Here is a 16,926-nt window from a genome sequence, read left to right as displayed (position 1 = left end):
TGTATTGTCCATGCCAGGCTTTTGTTGGGCAGGGACTGAGCACCCAGAAATAAAAAGTGCCTGCCCAGTCTCCCCACCCTAGGGGAGTTGCAAAGAGGTCGATAACCAATGACCAGGATGTCATGTGGTAGGCTGGATAAGCCTGCGTGGCTCAGTGAGTGTCACACCCTCAAGCCCATCAGACAAGGCTGGTCTCAGGGAGGAGTTTTCTCCCAAATTACCAAGGCTTAAGCCTCCTGCAGCCAGCACCATCAGCTCACCATGTTGGCCCCATCTGATAGCACTGACCTAGTGGCAAGACTTTGAGCCAACAGGCCTAAATTCTCGGCCCAATAAAGACCAGTCAGCCAGCCAGCCAGCGAGCCACCTGACAAATATTTATTGCCCATGAGCTCTGTTCCAAGCCCTGGACTAAACAAAGCTCATATTGGTCCTGTGCCTTAAGAGAATTATACACTTAGGGGAGGCAGATGTTAAGTTAGTAATCACATAATGTTATTAAATCCCACGGTACCTACAGCAGGGACAATCACCTTGCTGGAGAGACTTCTCAGGAAAGTGCTAATTGACCTGAGATCTTCCAGAAGATCAGGAACTAAACAAAAGAAAGGACATTCTCAAGAGAAGTTACACAGAGCATGTGCAAAGGCCCTGAGGTGAGAGGGCATGTGAGATGAGATGGTAGTTGCCAGAATGGGCTAAGTGTATGGGTCTCAATTAGAGAGTTTCATCTTTAAGAGTGATGGCAGCCAGGCCCTAGTGGGGTGGATCAGTTGGTTAGGGCATCATCCCATACACTAAAAGTTTGCAGGCTCAGTTCCCATTTAGGGCACATAGTTAGGTTTCAGGTTCAATCTCCAGTCAGGGAGCATACAAGAGGCAACTGATCGATGTTTCTCACATCGATGTTCTCTCTCTCTAAAATCAATAAAAACCATATAAACATATCCTCGGGTAAGGAGTAAAAAAAAAAAAAAAAAGTGATGGCAGCCAGGTAAGGGCTTAAAGCAGGGATGAAATGGCGACTCTTTCCTTCAAAGTGTAACTCCTGTCAACTTCCTGTCCCCATTTCTTCTCATCGGGACTTGGGCCTCTGCTGTCACCAGGAACAGTAGCCTCCACCCATCCCCTCTGCCTCTGCCTAATTTCATGCCCATGCTCCAATTTTCTATGCAGCAGCCAGAATGATCTTTCAAAGTACAACCATTTTTAAAAGATTTTATTTATTTGTTTATTTTTAGAGAGAGGGGAAGTGGGGGGGAGAAACATTGATGTGCGAGAGAAACATTGAGAGAAACACTGATCAGTTGCCTCTCGCACGCCCCCAACTGGGGACCTAGCCCGCAACCCAGGCAAGTGCCCTCACTGGAAATCCAATAGGCAACACTTCAGTTTGCAAGCCCTTGCTCAATCCACTGAGTCACACCAGCCAGGGCAAAATGCAACCATTTTTAAAGAAGAAATTACTCACGATACTTGTTAAAACATAAGGCAGACTTTATTCGGGTCTATTACCATGGGGTTTTGCAGTAAGGGAAAGAGATTGTATTCATCTCCAAATACAAGGGAAAGTGGGACTTTATACCCAAGGAGCAGGGTGGAGGATTACTAAGAGGAAACATGAGTGGTCAGGGAAGATGCTGGCTAAATTGGCCTAGAAGGATTCTTGCAGAAGGCAGGCCAGAGTGATCAGACATCACCTGGGGGTTGGTGGGAGATGAGGACTTTGGTCAAATATCGAGGGTGATCAGATATTGAGGGTGAGGAATTCTGACCAAACCAAATTGACAGGATTCTTGCTAAAACTGTACTCAACAAGGACAAAGACAGGAGCCCAAGGTCAAGCAGAGGACTCAGATGAGGCTGCCTAAAGTTTGCTCAAAAAGCAAAGAATCTTTGTCACCACATCCCTCCCCTGCTCAAAACCCTTTATTTACTCCTTATTGCTCTTTAAATACAATCCCAACTCTCCTGCCTGTAGCACTTCAGATTTGGCTTAACTGAATATAAGAAATCTCTTTCTTAGTCCTCCTTTCAGAAGGACTTCCTGTCAGAAATGCCAAATGGAGTCTTGTCAGATGGGAAGAGCATTCCAGGCAGGGGATCAGTCTCACTGAAGGCCACTCATCCTCCCTCCCTCCCTATAGCCACCCCCAAGGAGGTGTTTTGGGAATTTGGTAGGGTCTCCAGAGCCAGCCAAATGACTCAAGGATTCTCCTTGCATGGAGAACAAGAGGCCAGGGTTATGGAGGTGATGCAGGTGATGCAGTTCAGGGCAGTCTTACTTAACAAAGAATGCCCCACATATAAACAGCTTCCAGTACCCCTTCCTACACTTGTCAGTGGAACACTTCCTGGAATTGCCCCCTTGCCCCCGTGCAAACACAGGCCCCCTCACAATCAAACATCACCACCAGACAGGAACATGTGTTACGGTGGATGAACCCACACTGACACATCATGATCACCCAGTGCCCATGGCAAACTCACCTGCTCCATCTGTTCCTGTTCAGCTTCTGGGGTTTTTGCCCTGCTGCTAAGGTCAGACAAATATTATGCGGCATTTCCTGTTTCCTTCTAATTCTTTCACCATTTTTGAGAAGCCAACGTATAACTTCTGAAACATATTTTGGTGAGTGGGGTAAGGAGGGGCCCCATCCAGCTGTGTTGAGCTAGGTATGCAGACTCTGGGGACAGACGGTGAGTGACTAGATTCTGCTGACATCCAGATCTGGGGGAACTCTTCCCAGGATGCCTGTTTCTGGTCATTACACCAAATTAGGAGACCCTCTGCCGACCCTGAACCAAAGATGGTGCCCCTCTAATCAGTCTGTCCCATCCATGCCCTGTCATTGTCATTATACCCTTCTCCCCATATGATCTTGTCTGGTGTCTCCCTCCCCAACTAAAATGTGAGCTCCCCAGGGCAGGCAACTCATCTGCCTTGGTTTTCTATGCCCGACACATAGTAGGTGCTCAATAAATACATGTTGAAGAAACAAGTGTCTATCATCAATGAGGGACCAGGTGAGTGACTCAGTTTCCCCTTCTGTAAAATGGTGCTGGAAGAGCCTACAGTTGAGAGGGAGCTGGAAACTTCACCCCAGGCCCTGTGGGGAGGCTAGGGGAGGGGGGGTCCTGCCCTCTGCCCTGTTCTACCTGGCTGACCTGCTCTGGGAAGCTCTTGAAGCTGGAACCTGCTCAGGGTGAAGTCCAAGGGCAGCTGGATAAAGTGGGGGAAAGATGGACCCAGGAGCCCTCTGTGTGGACTCACCCCACACCCAGATACCCCATCTGCACATCCCTCCCCCATGGACACAGACAGACACACAGCCCACCAAGTTGCACACACACACACACACACCCCTCCACATACATATCTGTGTTGCACATGAACACCCCATGCAGAGAATGTTCATGGACACACACACCCCTGAACAGACAAGACATATACACAGCATCTCCCCACACAAGTACCCACCCCGTACAAACACCACACATGGCAACATGCATAACCATATACCCTCCCATCACACTTGTCCTGGGTTACCCCCAAACCCCAAGAGCTTTCTCAGTCTAGAAACAGTCCCCCCTTTTCCTCCAGGCAGGCCTCAGGGGCACTGTCCGAGAGTTCTGAGGGCAGGAGATGGACAGTGATGGCAGGGAAGAGGTAACTCTGTCAATGTCTCCCATCCGGGGTGCCTGCTCTTCAGGAAGAGGGCCTCCACTGGTGCCAGGAAATCAGAACTGCTCCCTTTACTCACTCTCCCTAAGTAAGCAGTGGGGTTTGGGTGGGAGGTCCTACAGCAGCCCACATGCCTCAGACACCTCCCACCCCCAGTTCACCACAAAGGGAGAAGAGAAAGCAGACAGGGTGGTTGGCAGAGCTGGAAACCACCCAGAGAGGTTAAGGGACGTCCCATTATGACCCAGCAGTTCCCCACACAGGGATCCAGGCTCACCGCACACCTGGAGCAGATGGAACCTCATTGATGGGCAGGGGAGAAGGAAGGGATGGCTCTTGGGAAAGCCCAGGACCCTCAGCAACCCAGCCTCCCTCCCCACACACTTGCCAAAAAATTTCTGTTACAATTCATTTCTCTGGATTCCTTCCTCCTTATCATATTGCCTCCCTGGGAGCTGGGTCCTTCTGGGAAGAGAGGTTGTGCAGGAAGGAAAAAAATGTCCCCTCTCATTTTTCCCTTAAGCAGCCCCGGCTTCAGAGTCTTTCTTATTTCTCAAGGAAAAAAGCATAGCCCAGAAAGGGTGAGTGAAATGCCCAGGGCCAAACAGCAGGAAAGAACCAGGGGGACCTGCCAAACTCTAGGTTCATTCCATTCCCAGGATAGCCTGCCCCCTGCCCTGGTTTCATGACTCTGCTTATTTAATTTATTATTGTCATGGTTATTACTATTACTAATTGCTAACTCATTGCAAGCTTTCTACATGCCAGGCACAGGGCTAAGTGCTTCACATGGGTTTCTTTCATTCATCATTCACTCAGCAAATATTTATTGTGCATCTACTCTGGCCCAGGCACTGTGCTAGGTACTGAGGAGAGAGCTGTGAACAAAACTGATAAGGATTCTGTCCTCAAGGTGCTGACATTTTAAGGGCAATGGATAATGACAAAGTAAGCTAATACATGAACCAGTTGATTCCAGACAGAGGTAACTGTTCTCAAAATTGAACCAGGTAGAGTGTGGCTGGCTCCTCTTGCCAAGGGACCGACAGCAGCCCTCCACGAGGAGTGGCACATGAGCTGAGAGTTTGACGATGAAAATGAAATGAGATATCTTGGGAAAGAGAATTTCTGGTACAGAAACAGCAAGTGCAAATGCCCAGGGGCAGGATGGAATGAAGAGAGAAGAGACATGTGTGAAGGATCAGCCAGCAAGGTAAAACTGTCTCATTGAATTTTCATAACATTCTCAGCAGAAAGGATTATTAATATTATTAAATCCACTTTACAGAGGAGGAAACTGAGGTCTGTCTGGGGTCACACAGTTGGAGTGACAAAGCCCATGCTTTGACAATCTTCTTTCTCCTCTATGCCAGACCTTATTTTGGCGATGCAAAGGTTTAAAACAAACAACAGCAAAACAGTCCTCCAGGAGCCTTGAGCTTCCCAGAGAACTCATCCTCACAGAAGAGGCCCAGGAAGAGCCCAGTCAGGTCTCACGGCTCCCCGAAGCGCCCTGTGTCTGGGTGCAGGGAGACTGGGTTTTATCTGGCTCCCCTACAGCTCTGCTGTGTGGCATTGTGCTGGCCTCAAGCCCTCTCTTATGACTCCTAGCTCCTTCCAGTCTGGCCTAAAGGAAACAGGGCAGGACAGAAGTTCTTCGCCTCAGGACAGAGTGGGGGACACCTTAAAGAGAGGATGGCAGGGGCTGCCCTGCTTCCTGGGTCCCTACCCAAGATGAGGACATCTCAACCCAGCACAGCCCAAAGGGATGAGGCAAAGCTGACTCGCACGGCATGGTGCTGCCCCCTGGTGGCCATGTGCGGTATGGTCGGCGCCCGAGCGCATCGCTCAACAGTCCCTTTATTTACTCTCCCTCTGAGTGTCTCATTCAGACATGTTAGCCAGGATCCCAATCCTCGGTTAGAAGGATCGCCGTCCTCGAAATCCCCAAAGAAGGCAGTCTCCAACCCCATCCCAATGTGCGTAACCTCAAGTCTACAGAAGAACCTTGGGTGCTGGGGTGTGATACCCAGGGGATTTTAAGCTAAATGGGGTGTGCTGTGATGAGTGTGAGTCATACAGCTCATTCATTCATTCACACATTGAACCTATATTTATTGAGCACCGCTTCCGTGCCGGTGCTGGAGGATGTAGTAGGCACTAAATCCCAGACACCGATACATGTAGGGTGTGGACACCGTGGGTATTGGTAAGGAGTTGGAGAGGAGGTTTGAATGTCAGCTGAGAGAAGGGTGCAGCTAGAGCCAGGTACTTCATCCTTCCAGGGAGACGACGCCTTCGTGGGAATTAGGAAAGAGCTTCCTCAAGACACTTTTGTCCCCTTCAGCTGAAAAACAGTTGTAACAGTGCACAGATCCACAGCAGCCGTGACATAAGTGGCACTTGCTGCATCAGACACACCTGCCTGCAAGCTGATTCTCTTCCTTCGCAAGTGGCCCCTTCACTTACATTACACCGCACAGCTTAGCCTGTGTTAGAACTTCAAATAAATAGAAGCATAGAAAATGTAGTCTTTTAAGCCAGGTTTCTTCTGGTCAAAATCACTTTTTGAGATCTATTCATCTTGCTATCTCAATAATTCATTCTTTTTATTTCTGCACAGTACTCTCTGGTATAAACATATACAATCTGTTTATTCACTCACCTGTTGACAAATTTGGGGGTTGTTGCTAAATTTTGGCTATTACAAATTTTTTCATATGAGTCTGTTTTTGAACATATGTTTTTATTTCTCCTGGGTAAAAACCTGGGAGTGAAATTTGTGGTCACAGGGGAGTATATGTTTGCCATTATAAGAAACTGCTGGTTTTCCAAGGTAATATGCCATGTACTCTCACACCAGCAGTGAATGAGGTGGTAGTTGCTCCATATGCTTGTCAATACTTGGGATGGTCTGTTTTCTGGATTTTAACCAGTGGTACCTGTGGCTTTTTGTTTGTTTTTGTAATTGGTCATTCTTATGTTTTCTTTTGTGAATTATCTGTTCTTTTACCCACTTTAATATTGTATTTTTAAAATAACTTATTGAGTGGAAGGAGTTCTTTTATATTCTGTATACCAATGCTTTGTCACACATATGGACTGCAAATATGTTCCTTCAGCCATGGCTTGCCTTTTGTTTAATCCATGGTGTCTTTTAAAGAGCTGGCACTCTCAGCTCTGATAAAGTCATTTTTCAAGTTCTTCTTTTATGGCTTGTGCTTTGTGTCTCCTGTAAGAAACTTTGATATATATAATCACATTTGTTTGTTTTAGGCTGCTTTCCATTTTCCAGCATTGCTTTTTTTTGGTTTTTACTTTCTTTGTAATTAGAAAAAAATAATGATATGGTTCCAAAGTCAAAGCAATAAAGCAAAGTATGTTCAGAGAGGGTCTGCTTTCACCCTTGTATCCCTCAATATCACCCACTATAGTTCTTTAAATTAATCCTTCCATTATTTCTTCTTGGAAATTATATAGCTCCATACAGAAAACAGTGATATGTAAGTGTGTGTGTATGTGTATAAAATTTGTTTTTCTAAACTGTGTACATATGTATATCCTAGAGAAACTATGTTATAGTAACATATGGAGGTTTTTCTTTTTTTTATTTATTTAGGGTTTTTTTTTTTCAGTATATTTTATGGATTATGTTGTTACAGTAGTCCCATTTCTTTCCCCTTTGCTCCCCTCTTCCCAGTACCCACTTTCCCTCCAGCAATCCCACAAACCCTTAGTTCATGTCCATGGGTCCTGCATACAAGTTCTTTGGCTTCACCCTTTCCTATATGACTCTTAAATTCCCCCTGTCTATTTTGTACCAACCAATTATGCTTCTTAATCCCTGCACCATTTCCCCATCTCTCCCCCCTGCCCTCTTCCAGCTGATAACCTTCCAAATGATCCCCATACCTATGATTCTGTTCCTGTTCTGGTTTGCTTAGTTGTTTTTGTTTTTATTTTTTAGATTCAGTTGTTGATAGTTGTAAGTTTGTTGTCATTTTTTTTCCATTAAAAATTTTTTTGTTCGTTTTTCCATTACAGTTGTCCCACGTTTTTCCCCCTTTTGCTTCCCTGCACCCTGCACCACCCCCCCTTCTCTCACATTCAGTCCCCACCCAGTTGTCCATGTCCATGGGTCATTTATACATGTTCTTTGACTAGACCCTTCCCCCTCTTACCTCCTTTTCTCCCTCCCGCCTCCCCCCTTGTTACTGTTAGTTTATTTCTTGTTTACATACCTCTGGTTTAATTTTGCTCATTTTTTTGTGTTGTTCATTAGTTTCCTGTAATAGGTGATAGCATAAGGTATTTTTCTTTTGTTGCCTGGCTTATTTCGCTAAGCATAATTCTCTCTAGTGCCATCCATGTTGTTGATGATGGTAGAAGTTCATTCTTTCTTTCTGCTACATAGTACTCCATTGTGTAAATGTACCACAGTTTTTTGATCCACTCATCTACAGATGGGCATTTAGGTTGTTCCCAGCACTTGGCTATTGTAAATAGTGATGCTATGGACATTGGAGTGCATAGGTTCTTTTGAATTGGTGTTTCAGGATTTTTTGGATATAATCCTAGCAATGGTATTGCTGGTTCAAAAGACAGTTCCATTTTTAGTTTTTTGAGGAAATTCCAAACTGTTTTCCATAGTGTCTGCACCAGTCTGCATTCCCACCAGCAATGCACCAGGGTTCCCATTTCTCTGCATCCTCGCCAGCAAAAGTTGTTTGCTGATTTGTTGATGATGGCCATTCTGACTGGTGTGAAATGGTATCTCATTGTGGTTTTTATTTGCATCTCTCTGATGGCTAGTGATGTTGAGCATACTTTCATATGTCTATGGACCCTCTGTATGCCCTCTTTGGAGAAGTGTTTGTTCAGGTCCTTTGCCCATTTTTTATTGGGTTGTCTGTCTTCTTGGTGTTGAGTCATATAAGTTCTTCATATATTTTGGAGATCAATCCCTTGTCTGAGATATCATTGACAAATATATTATCCCATATGGTTGGTTCCCTTTTCATATTGCTGATGTTTTCTTTTGCTGAGCAGAAACTCTTTAGTTTGATGTAGTCCCACTTGTTTATTCTTTCCTTTATTTCCCTTGTCTTAGGCGATGTATCCATGAAAATATTGCTATGTGGGATATCTGAAATTTTCCTGCCTATGTTTTCCTCTAAGACTTTTATGGTGCCATGGCTTACATTTAAGTCTTTGATCCATCTTGAGTTTATTCTGGTGTATGGTGTAAGTTGGTGGTCTATTTTCATTTTTTTGCATGTCCCTGTTCAGTTCCCCCAACACCATTTGTTGAAGAGGCTCTTTTCACTTCATTTGATGTTCCTTCCCCCTTTGTCAAATATTACTTGACCATATAGACCTGGGTTTATTTCTGGGCTCTCTATTCTGTTCCACTGATCTATGTGTCTGTTCTTATGCCAGTACCAGACTGTTTTAATTACCGTGGCCTTGTAGTATAGTCTGATATCAGGTATTGTGATTCCTCCTACTGTGTTCTTCTTCCTCAAAATTGCTGTGGCTATTCGGGTTCTAGGTCTGTGAAAAATGTCATTGGTATTTTAATAGGGATTGCATTGAATATATAAGTTGCTTTGGGTAGTATGGACATTTTAATGATGTTGATTCTTCCCATCCATGAACATGGTATATGCTCCCATTTATTTGTATCTTCCTTAATTTCTTTCTTCAGTGTTATGTAGTTTTCTGAGTACAGGTCTTTTACCTCCTTGGTTAAGTTTATTCCTAGGTACTGTCATTTTTAGTCATAGTTTTGATCTTATTTTTCTTAAATAAGTCCCTTTAACATTTCATGTAATAAGGGCTTGGTGATGATGAACTTCTTTAGCTTTAGCTTGTCTGGGAAGCACTTCATCTGCCCTCCCATTCTAAATGATAGCTTTGCTGGATAGAGTAATCTTGGTTGTAGGTCCTTCCTTTCATCACATTGAATACTTCTTGCCTGCAAAGTTTCTTTTGAGAAATCAGTTGATAGTCTTAGAGGCATCCCTTTGTAGGTAACTCTCTGCTTTTCTCTTGCTGCTTTTAAGATTCTCTCTTTAACTTGAACCTTTGTCATTTTAATTATGATGTGCCTTGGTGTGGTCCTCTTTGGGTCTAGCTTGTTTGGGATTTTCTGTGCTTCGTGGACTTATATGTCTATTTCCTTCACCAAATTTGGGAAGTTTTCCATCATTATTTTTTCACATAAGCTTTCCATTTCTTGCCCTTCCTTTTGTCCTTCTGGCACCCCTATGATTTGGATGTTGGCTCATTTAAAGTTGTCCAAGAGGTCCCTAAGCCTTTCCTCATTTTTTTTTTCAATTCTTGTTTCCTCATTCTGTACTGGTTGACTGCTTTTTTCTTCCTTATGTTCCAAATCATTGATTTGAACCCTGGTTTCCTTCCCTTCACCATTGGTTTTGTGTGGATTTTCCTTTGTTTCATTTAGCATAGTTTCCACTTCTTCCCTTATGCATTTGCCTGTGAGCATTTTTATCACCAGTGTTTTAAACTATATGTCTGTGAGGTTGGCTATCTCCTGGTCACTTAGTTCTCCCACTGGAACCTTGATCTATTCCCTCTTTGGACTATACTTCTCTGTCTGCTCATCTTGACAGGCTCCTGTGTTTGTTTGCCTCTGTGTCTTAGGTAGAGCTGTCACACCTGTTTCATTATAAGGGGGGAGCTTTAGGTATTCATCAGTACAGAGCAACCTGTTTCACCACGTTGTAATGCTGTATGTGGGGGAGGGGTCTGAGAGGGAACAATGCCGCTTGCTCAACACTCGCCCCTTTTCCAGGCACCTCTCCCACTTCCATATGTAACTGGCGCCCCTCTAGCTGTTGCCCTGGTCATCATTCCCAGAGTGGGAGGGTCTGAGGATGTTCTAGGACCATGGGGGCCCTTTAAACAAGCAGACTCTGGGGAGAGACTGACAGTTTCTTCCTCTGCCCCAACCCCCACTGGTTTTCACAGTCAGAAAGAATGGGGCTTTATTTTCCCTGTCACTGGAATCATGAGCTGTGCTATCTGGTCTGGTGCTAGGGGCGCTCCCCAGTTGTCCCTTCTTACTTTTTAAAATGTGTCACTCTGCTTTCCGCTGTCCTGCTGCTGTCGCCACTGCCGCCACCACCACACCGCGTCTTCTCCACCCCGGCTCCTCCCCTCCTACCTGTCTGGATGAGTATTTCTTCTTCATATCTTTGTTTGTTGGACTTTCATGCTGCCTGATTTTCTGGAACTTCTGGTTGTCTCTAGTTTTGAGGTAGTTGTATTCCTTCTTAGTTGTGGAGGGAGATGCAGCATGTCTGTCTAGGTCTCTATCTTGGCCAGAAGTCCAAGATTTTCCTCTTTTGTCTTTTATCTCTTTTTCTTTTTCCTTCTTCTTCTCCCTAATCCCCATCTCTTTCTCCCTTCCTCACTCCCCTGCCTCCCTGTGTTTTTGGTAGCTGAAGAGTAGCTAGGTGGATAGACTTTAGGGTTATGTCTAGTTTTTGCTGCTGCATTGAATAGCCTTGTGCCTACATCATTTGATATTTTTGCTAGTCTATCTTGGCGATGGATTTCTAGAAAGAGTAGTGCTGGGTCCATGGGTCCCACATCTGTAACTTGGCTAGATACCACAAAATCCCATTTCTCCCCAGACTCTCCAAAACTTCTGGTTGTTGCCGGATTGATAGATGTTAGCCTCAATTTTGTGTCATCATGAGAAGCCATATAGTATACTGGCCAGGTGTGTGCTTTGTATGCACAGATCCTGGCTGTGCCTTTCCTGGCTATGACCCAGCTAAGGCACTGAACCAGCCCGTGCACAGAGGCTGCCTTTTGCAATTGGGAGCATCTACTCTGGGCTATTTAGGTCACTAATCACTTCACAGTGACAATGCTGGCTTCATTTGCTGTACTTGACTGAACCCATTACCTGGATTATGTCATTTGACCTCATAACAACCCTATAAGGTAGCCGTTATTATCCCCATTTTACAGGTGAGTAAGCGAGAGGATGGAGGATTAGAGAAAGCGAGGATCTTGCCCAAACTCACACAGCTAAATAAGCAGGAGAGGCAATTGAACTTGTGATACACACACACAAAAATGTGTATGTACCTGTAGCACATGTGTACATATGTGTGTATATACTTATGTGTTTGCATATATCCATGTTTGCAATATCTACATAGACATGTGTGTACATATATAATGTATGCATATACGATCTGTCCATAAAGTATCCAGCCATGTAATATGAAAAATAGAAACATTTACTGAAGAAGATACAAGAAACATTGTACACAGGACAATGACGCGTCAAAGTAGGCATCCCCTTCAAAGTAGGTACCTTGGGACCTCATATAGTTCTCCCAGCGTCTTCTCCACTATTCAAAACACTCTGCAAAATCCTGTGAGAATATCCGTCAACTGCCCCATCATATTTTCCTGAATCTCATCAATGGTCTGAAATCTCTTCCCTTTCCAAGGTGGTTTTAGTTTTGGGAAAAGCCAGAAGTCGCAGGGGGCCAAATCTGGGTTGTAGGGGGGCTGAGTCACCTGGGTGATTTAGTGTTTCATCAAAAAATTCTGCATGTGATGCACGAGCAGCTGTGTTGTTGTGATAAAGCTGCCAATCACTGGTTGCCCAGAGCTGTGGCCACTTTCATTGTATTGCATCTCTCAACCAACAAAGAACATTGAGGTAGTGCTGCTTATTAACTGTTTGGCCTGGAGGGGCATACCCATGATGGACAATACTTTCCCAATCAAAAAAACAGTTAACATGGTATGGATCCCGCTGTGACTTTGCCGCAACTTCTTCAGGCGTGGAGAACATGCGATTTCCATTGGGACAACTGGGCCCTCGTTTCTGGGTCAGAGCTGTAGATCCACAGTTCATCTCAGGTTATGACCTTCTTGACGAAGGTCACTGGTAGCAATTTGAATCAAGTCATTAGCAACTGAAGCACAATGTTCCTTCTGCTCTGGTAGCAGAAGCCATGAAACAAATTTTGCAACAACACATTTCATGCTAAGACCCTACATAAATCTCAGACACAGTAGTTTTTGGAATCCCCAGATCATTTTCTAGTTCTTGCACTAGAACTAGATCTTTGTTGATTGCAGTCCATACACATTCAACATTCTCAGTTGTTCTGCTTGTTGTGGGCCTTCCAGAACTTGGATCACTTTCAACAGATCTTGAACACCTTCAAAGCATTGATGCCACACTTTTATTTACATTGCACTCATTGCATCGTTCTCCAAAGCCTTCTGAATCACCCAAGTAGTTTCCGCGGAGGTAAGTTCAAGTGTAATGCAAAATTTGATGCAGATTCATTGCTCTACTCGCTCACTCATTTCGAATGAAATGGCCACACAGTACACATGCTCAGGCAACAGCGTCTACTGCCCCCCACTGACTAGTGCAGTGAAGTCACTGTTCACGCACATGCATTGTGGTCCACTCTCCCTGGCTACCAGGTTACACTGATGTCACGCAAACCATTCTCGATATATTAACAATGGCTGGACTTCTTTCAGACAGACCTCATACATATATACATGTATGTATGTATAAACAACTACCTACAAATAGGAAAACATGAACATCCTCACAGCTAGATCTTTGTATAGAGCAGGATAAAATTTCTCATTTCTCAAAGTAGAATCACTAGCTCTAATCAGATTCATAACCTTAAGGCTCCGGATTGGTTCTGCCACCCTGCCCTGTGGACCACGGTGCCAGCTTCCACTATGTGCGGAGTGTGGGGCAGTGGACAAGTAGTGAAGGGCCATCTTCAGAGGTTCCTCAAGCTGGGCTGCTGGGAGGCCCTGCCCCCTCTGCAGAGAATGGGAATGACACTCAGCCCTCTGTCATTGTGAGGACTCATAATCACAATGGCTGTTCCGCCTGAGCCAGGACCAGCAAGAGGTGCTAGAGGGGGCCCTCGCTCCTGACTGTGGGCAACCAGGCTGCAATGAGGACTCCTGGAGACAAGCGCTCAGCCACTCAGAACTTGGAACCCGATGGTGCTTGGACACCGTTGCTGCAACAAAGAACCTCCAGTGGACCAAGATGGAATCGGCCCCAGGGTGAGGGTGCCCCTCGGGGGCAGGGGCAGGGGGAGGCCAGAGACAGGCTGAAGGTAGGGTCCTCAGAAAGCAGGAGAGAAGACTATGTGTCCCCTTGCTGAGCTGGGGGCTGATGCCAGTCCTCACCTCCCCCAAGTCCTGCTGTCCCCCACAAACCTGGGACGATGTGACCCAATGGGGACCAAGGGAGGTCTTCAATATCCTATGCCCTTTCTTAAAGTGTCACAAGAAAATCATGGAACAAAGCTGATGACTACCCTATGTCTGGTATGACTTGACCTCCTCTAACTCCAGAGACACTTAGACTGATGGGGTGGGGGAGGGGCTGCAGTGGGGGTTCTGGCCATGCTGAGCTGAGCTTGAATAAGTCACCAAATCCCTCTGAATCTGTTTTCTCATCTGAAAAAATGGTTGAGAGGCTGAAATGAGATGATTGTCATAGGGCTGGGCAGTTGCTAACTCAGTGAGAGGTCAGAACAACTTTCTACCTGGCAGCTCTAGGCTAAGTACTTAATTTCTGAACTTCAGTTTTGACATCTGTAAAATGGGTATAAAAACCATCCCCTGGTGGGGCTGCTGTGGGCATTGGGTGGGTATGAATCCTCTTCCTGTCCCAAGGATCTAAACTGTGGTGAAAAGCAGGGGCAAAGGTTCCTGTTTTCTAGTTGCTCCTACTCTCAGGACAGGCATTGGGTGGGGAGAAGCCAGGAGTACCCCTCAAGTTATGAGGCTCCTTTCCTGGGTCAGGTTCTGTGCAAAGCACCCATGTGTTCCCAATGAAACACAAGGGGATCCTCATCCATGGCCCAAACTGTCATTAAAATCGTGGAGCTCTCATCCTCCCCTCTCTCAGATCACACTCGGGGGATCCAGGATTCCAGAACTTCTTGTCCAAACAGCCTTCCACCTGCAGGCAACTTGACTCATTCCTCTAGGCCTCAGCTTCCTCTCCTGTAAAATGAGTTTTTCCCTCAGGCTGACCAAGTTTTCTGCTCAGTGCCTGGCACATAGTGGGCCTTCATATCTGAGAGTGTTTTTCCTTTCTCTCTCCCAAAGAGACATCACCACCACCACCACCTCCTCCATTTCCTGCACCTCCTCTTCCTCCTCCACCACCTCCTCTTCCACCTCCAGGAAGTCAGTCACCTCCTCCAATGTACTCCCAAGGACCCCGAGTTGTTCACGCAGGTGAGTGATCCTGCTTGCCTCCTCTTCTTTCCCTGACCACTCAGCAAGACTCTGCCCAACAGCACCTCCTCTGGGAAGCCCTCCTTCCCAGCCCCCACAGCCACCAGTGTCCACTTTGCCCAAGGCCATGAGCACTTCCCTCCAATGTGAAATCACTTGTGCAGTGGGCTGGTACAGAGTAGGTGCTCAGGAAATATGCGTGGAGTAAAATCCTGTTCTCTACTCTGCAAAGGTACTAACCTCCAACCACAGATGAGGGGAATGCAGACCCCCAGGGTGGGGGCCTGGGCTTTTGGATTGTTAAACACACTTTTCAAGCAACTTGGGAACACTCTGAAGGCTGAGAGCTGCTGGGCTGGGCTATAAATTCACGTGGGCAGAGTGAGGATGGCATCCTCGCTGTTGGAAAGGCCATTAGAGCCCGCGGTCACCCCCTTCTAGCCATAGGGAGTTCTCTCCTGAGTTCTCTGACAAACTGAGGAGTCTACACCCCAACACACGAGGCTTCAGCTCTGCCAATCCAGCACCCCCTCACCCAGGACCCCAGAGGAAACCAGTCTTGTCGTGGTCATAAGCTCTCCTCAGGACTCTGAACAGTCCACCCAGACGAGGTCCTGAGCCTTCAGTTCAGAACATCAGAGCTCCCTGGAACTGGGTTTTCCTGACAATAAGTTCAGCCAGTAAATTCAAAGCCCATCCTTCTCTGCACACCCAAGATTGTAGACACGGCTGCAATGTTTAGAAGAGCTAAACACACTTTTTTGTGGTCTCCTTGTACAAATGCAAGAGAAAGAGACAAGAATGGCACCAGGAAGGTTTCTGGGTTTTTGTTGGTGGTGGTGGATTTTTTTTTTAATGCAACTGCTTTACCAAGGGTGTCAGCTGAAGCCTTTTAACTGCAGGGTTAGAAACCAGCTCTGGCTGACTTAAACAAAAACCCAAAAGGGAATGTACGGACAGGATGTCCTGGGGAACACACCGAATTGAAGTCTGAGTTCAGACCCAGAGCCACTTCCCAATTCCCTGGGTCCCTTGGTCAGGAAAGCCGAAGTGTCAACTGAGGAAGACCCCTGAGCCCTGACAGCTGGTAGTTGGTAGGAAAGGGACTGCAAGGGGATGAGGGAGGCCATGTGGAGAGCCTGGGCTGCTCAGGGGAGCAGAGCCCCTGCAGAGGGGTGCAGGCCATGCCAGGTCTGCCCAGTGGTGGGCACTGGGGAGAGGGAGGAGTGGGTGCGAGGTCTGAGCTTTCTTCTTCCCGTCCCCCAAGCTATGTTCAGCGGTGTGCCTACAATGGCGTCTGCCATGCCCATGCAGTACCCTTGTCCCTACTGTGGGAACTACATCCTCACGGTGACCACCCCAGTCCCAGGGGTCCTCACCTGGATGCTGTGTACGAGCCTCTTTGTGTTTGGGTGAGTGGGGCCCAACCAATGGTAGGGGAGGGCTTTCTGGGTGGGGAGGACTCCCAACAGAGGGGGCAGGGCAGGACAAAGGATGGGGGTTGTGGAGCCTTGACTTGGCCCTGGGGCGAGTCCAGAGCCCTCTGGCCTTGACCCCAGCCCATGACCCACTTCTCCCGAGCTGCAGATGTTTCCTGGGTTGCTGTCTCTTCCCCTTCTGCATGGACAGCTTCATGGACGTGAAGCACACGTGCCCTGTGTGCCTGCACGAACTCTTCCGCTACCGTCGCCTGTGAACCTCCATTAAATAAATGTCGATTAAGGGACCTTTACCTGCCCATAGTCTGTCCTGCTGGGGCTCCCCGGCCCCAACCCCTGTCCAGAAGGGTGTGAAGGGACTGAGGCAGTAGCCACCTGCCCTTCCCCTGCCCTCCTGTCCCCATGCAAGGTCAGGCTGGCGCTCAGACTGGCACCTGCACGTAGTAGGTGCTCAGTTAGTGCTGTGTGAATGAATTGTGTCTCGCCCTTTCTTCTCAGGGTCCATGCTCT

At 46.6% G+C, this 16,926-nt stretch overlaps 1 protein-coding gene across 1 annotated transcript; it reads left to right on the top strand.

The window, feature by feature from the left end:
- Positions 1–16,279: 16,279 nt before the first annotated feature.
- On the top strand, positions 16,280–16,673 carry LITAFD (LITAF domain containing). The gene is made up of 2 exons (XM_090279154.1): positions 16,280–16,389; positions 16,565–16,673. Exons 1-2 carry the CDS (start codon positions 16,280–16,282, stop codon positions 16,671–16,673), a joined length of 219 nt encoding a protein of 72 aa, XP_090135280.1.
- The last annotated feature ends 253 nt before the right edge of the window (positions 16,674–16,926 follow it).

The sequence above is a fragment of the Furipterus horrens genome, unplaced genomic scaffold (assembly GCF_987537825.1).
Source record: "Furipterus horrens unplaced genomic scaffold, mFurHor1.1.pri manual_scaffold_5, whole genome shotgun sequence".
NCBI lineage: Eukaryota > Metazoa > Chordata > Mammalia > Chiroptera > Furipteridae > Furipterus > Furipterus horrens.
The sequence above is the reverse complement of the archived record's forward strand: the minus strand, read 5'-3'. Positions and strand labels throughout refer to the sequence as shown.